Source organism: Sinocyclocheilus grahami, unplaced genomic scaffold, assembly GCF_001515645.1.
Source record: "Sinocyclocheilus grahami isolate Dianchi unplaced genomic scaffold, SAMN03320097.WGS_v1.1 scaffold266.1, whole genome shotgun sequence".
NCBI lineage: Eukaryota > Metazoa > Chordata > Actinopteri > Cypriniformes > Cyprinidae > Sinocyclocheilus > Sinocyclocheilus grahami.
In genome coordinates this window covers 881,590-884,381 of record NW_015505445.1, presented here as the reverse complement: position 1 = coordinate 884,381, position 2,792 = coordinate 881,590, and the positions used below count along the sequence as shown (strand labels likewise).

The following is a 2,792-nucleotide window of genomic DNA, read 5'->3' as shown; positions in this document are numbered from 1 at the left end:
GTTGAACTGTTCTGGAACAGTGTTGTAAATACAACTTAACCACTGATTTCTAGTCGTTTTCTCTTTTGGAAGGCCAAACAAAGTAGTTTCACTTTCACAATGAAACACAGAGTCTCCATGACATGGCGGCGGTGGTGGTGGCAGCAACAATAAAGTTACGCCTTCTTTCTTTACGTGAGCATTTGGGCAGCGTTATGCAAATCTTCCCACATCGTGACCTAGACATATGGGGGTGTGTTTAAACGAGGCTTTTTTGGAGGCCGTGGACCAGTCTTAACTTTTATAAAGAATATCTCTTTGGGTTTGAGACTTTAGTCTTTGCAAATTTAGGGATCTTATCTATTCACGAACAGCTTGTAACACTCCAAAGAGAAAGGAAAACTTGAAATCGCATCATATGACCCCTTTAAAAAAGACTTCATTCAAATTTAAGTCAATGAAGTTTTTGTTCCCGTTTTATTGTCAATGTCAAAGCTTGCAGATGATCTCACCGCAAAAGCTTTGCATGCTCATGACTCTTTAGCTCCACCCACAGTACGCCTCCAGGAGCTTGACTGTTTTCGGAAAGAAGTGGTAAAGCTGTATCTGTCTTTTATAAATCTGATCAAACTAAAGAATCTTCGGAGATATGAAGGATGCAATACTACTCTATAAGTACTTAAGATTAACATGAGATTGGCAGAAACTGTGTGTTACTTATGTCCCCTTTAAGAATTGGCTGAATGGAAAATCACGCCTCATTTTCAGAGCCAATCATTTTTGCAGTTGCACTTGGTGTCACTAGTGTCAAAATAACACCTTTAAGAAAGTGACAACTGGAAATATTAGTACCTTGTTCATACATTTACGAGCTGTGAAAGTTTGATTTGAGCAGCAAGATCCCAGCAAAGCTAATTTGGTCACGCACTGTTCCGCGCTTCCTACTGACAATATGCGCAAACAACAGTTAAAAGATGAGATGTAGCTGGACTTCAATAAGCAGCTCACAGCAGAGAGTCAGAGCTGCTCGTAATTACTGCACACTGCAGAGGGAAAAAAAGCCTCCTGAAACACGACCGCATTCATCCAGTTTTGTCAGCTGAATACATTTAAAAGGCACAAATGTCCCCTTAGCTGCAGGTGAAACCTATTAAAAACGCTCAAGACAGCATACGGTGTGAAGCACCAGTCTGGTTCCCAGGGGCTGACATCATAATGGGAAATATAGGCACCTCTTTACCATGAAAAACTGCGATTCAACAGAGTGTCACTTAATCAATGGTGGATCCCACAGGGGAGAGGCGGCTACAGCCTGTGGGCTCCCACAAGCTACTGAGCAATGAAGTGAGAATAAAAGATGGAGGGATGAAGGAGGAGGGTTTGATAGAGGTCGGACAAATGCTTAGGCTCCCAAGGTGCTGCTGGAGAGCTCGGTTGGCCCCACTCGGAGGGAGCTACATTAACGACATCATCCATCCTCAACACACTGCAACCGGAAAAGAGAAAATACATAAAGGAGAACTGTGCAGAGCAAGAGAGACCGAGCGATGGGGAGACGGACAGAAATAAAAAGCTCTAGTTACAGACAGAGACAGCGTCTGTCTCCAAGGTATCAGACAGACTCTGTCAGAGAGTGAACAGGGTAGACAGCCAACAGGAACACATGGCCTAAAACAGCATTTCGTCCAAGCTGCTCCTCACTTGAACAGCTACCAGACTGTCAATGACCAAGTTAACATGAAATGGCATTCACAGTGTATTCTGCTTCCGTACTTAGACATATTTCTGAGCAGAAAATTCATAGAGAGGGACACAAATGTAGAACGGGGCTTAAGTTTATTCGCTGTATTAATTATATAGTGAAAAGTGAGAAATACATACCAGAATGGAGCCAGATATTACCCTCCCTGTAGCACCAGCGGCCCCACTTTTGACAAGAGTGGGACAAAAAGGTCAAGAAAGTCAATTTCAAACTTAAGAGCAGTCAAATCTAGCATTATTTGCTAATAATGCCGTGACACTGCTTGAAATTAACAACTGCTATTTTAGAAAGGCTCTTTTCTTAATGGCTTTGCATGATTAATGTGAAATTGTTACCTCATTCAAAGTGGTTGCAACCCAATCTCAAACTATCTTCCTATTTTACAATTTGACAATTTCATACAAATACTTACGATTTGAGTAATTTTTTTTACCCCTAAACATAACAGTCATTGGGGAATAAGCAAATTGTACAAAAACAAGAATTGAGATTGTAAATTTGCCAAATTGTAAAACTGCTATTGCTTTATTTTAAAGCTCTTTAGTATATAAACGTCTGTTAAAGTGAGGTGTGTTTGCTGACTGCAGTCAGTTAAACGCTGTCTGGAGGTGGAATCTTACCACCTTATCTCCTCAATTTCCACTTCAACATTACACAGTTCACCATCTATCTGCCTGACAAGTGCTTCCCGGTTTGTTATTTCGCCTCTCCGCAATATTGAACTGTTTTCACCAGACTCCTCTATTCAGCACAGATCAATCAAATCAATCAATTGCACTCAAAACTGATACAAGCTGACAGATTTAAGGATACATCCGTTAGTCTTACTGCAAAGGAATCGTAATGTCCAAGCAACAATGTTCCCACTAAAGCCCTTCTTTTCCCACTATAAGAAGTACGTTTCCATCATCGTCACTGTCCAGTTCATCATTGCTTATGATACGCAGTGGATTCCTCTGAAGGCACGCATCAAGTAGCTCTCTACTGGCTGCTGCTTTCATGGCGTCTCTTACAGTCTCAGCTGCCCACTGATGGTAATCGTCTCCCTCGC

General features: G+C 41.6%; 1 protein-coding gene across 1 annotated transcript in view; it reads right to left on the bottom strand.

Annotated features, from left to right (window-relative positions):
* Positions 1-1,591: 1,591 nt before the first annotated feature.
* Positions 1,592-2,792, bottom strand: part of LOC107599430 (protein SHQ1 homolog) — a 34,201-nt gene continuing 33,000 nt past the window's right edge. Inside the window, exons 13-14 of the mRNA XM_016291012.1 lie at positions 2,641-2,783; positions 1,592-1,696 (exon numbers count right to left, since the gene is read on the bottom strand). Coding sequence (XP_016146498.1) covers positions 1,592-1,696; positions 2,641-2,783 — 248 coding nt within the window. The remainder of the gene's footprint in view (positions 1,697-2,640; positions 2,784-2,792) is intronic.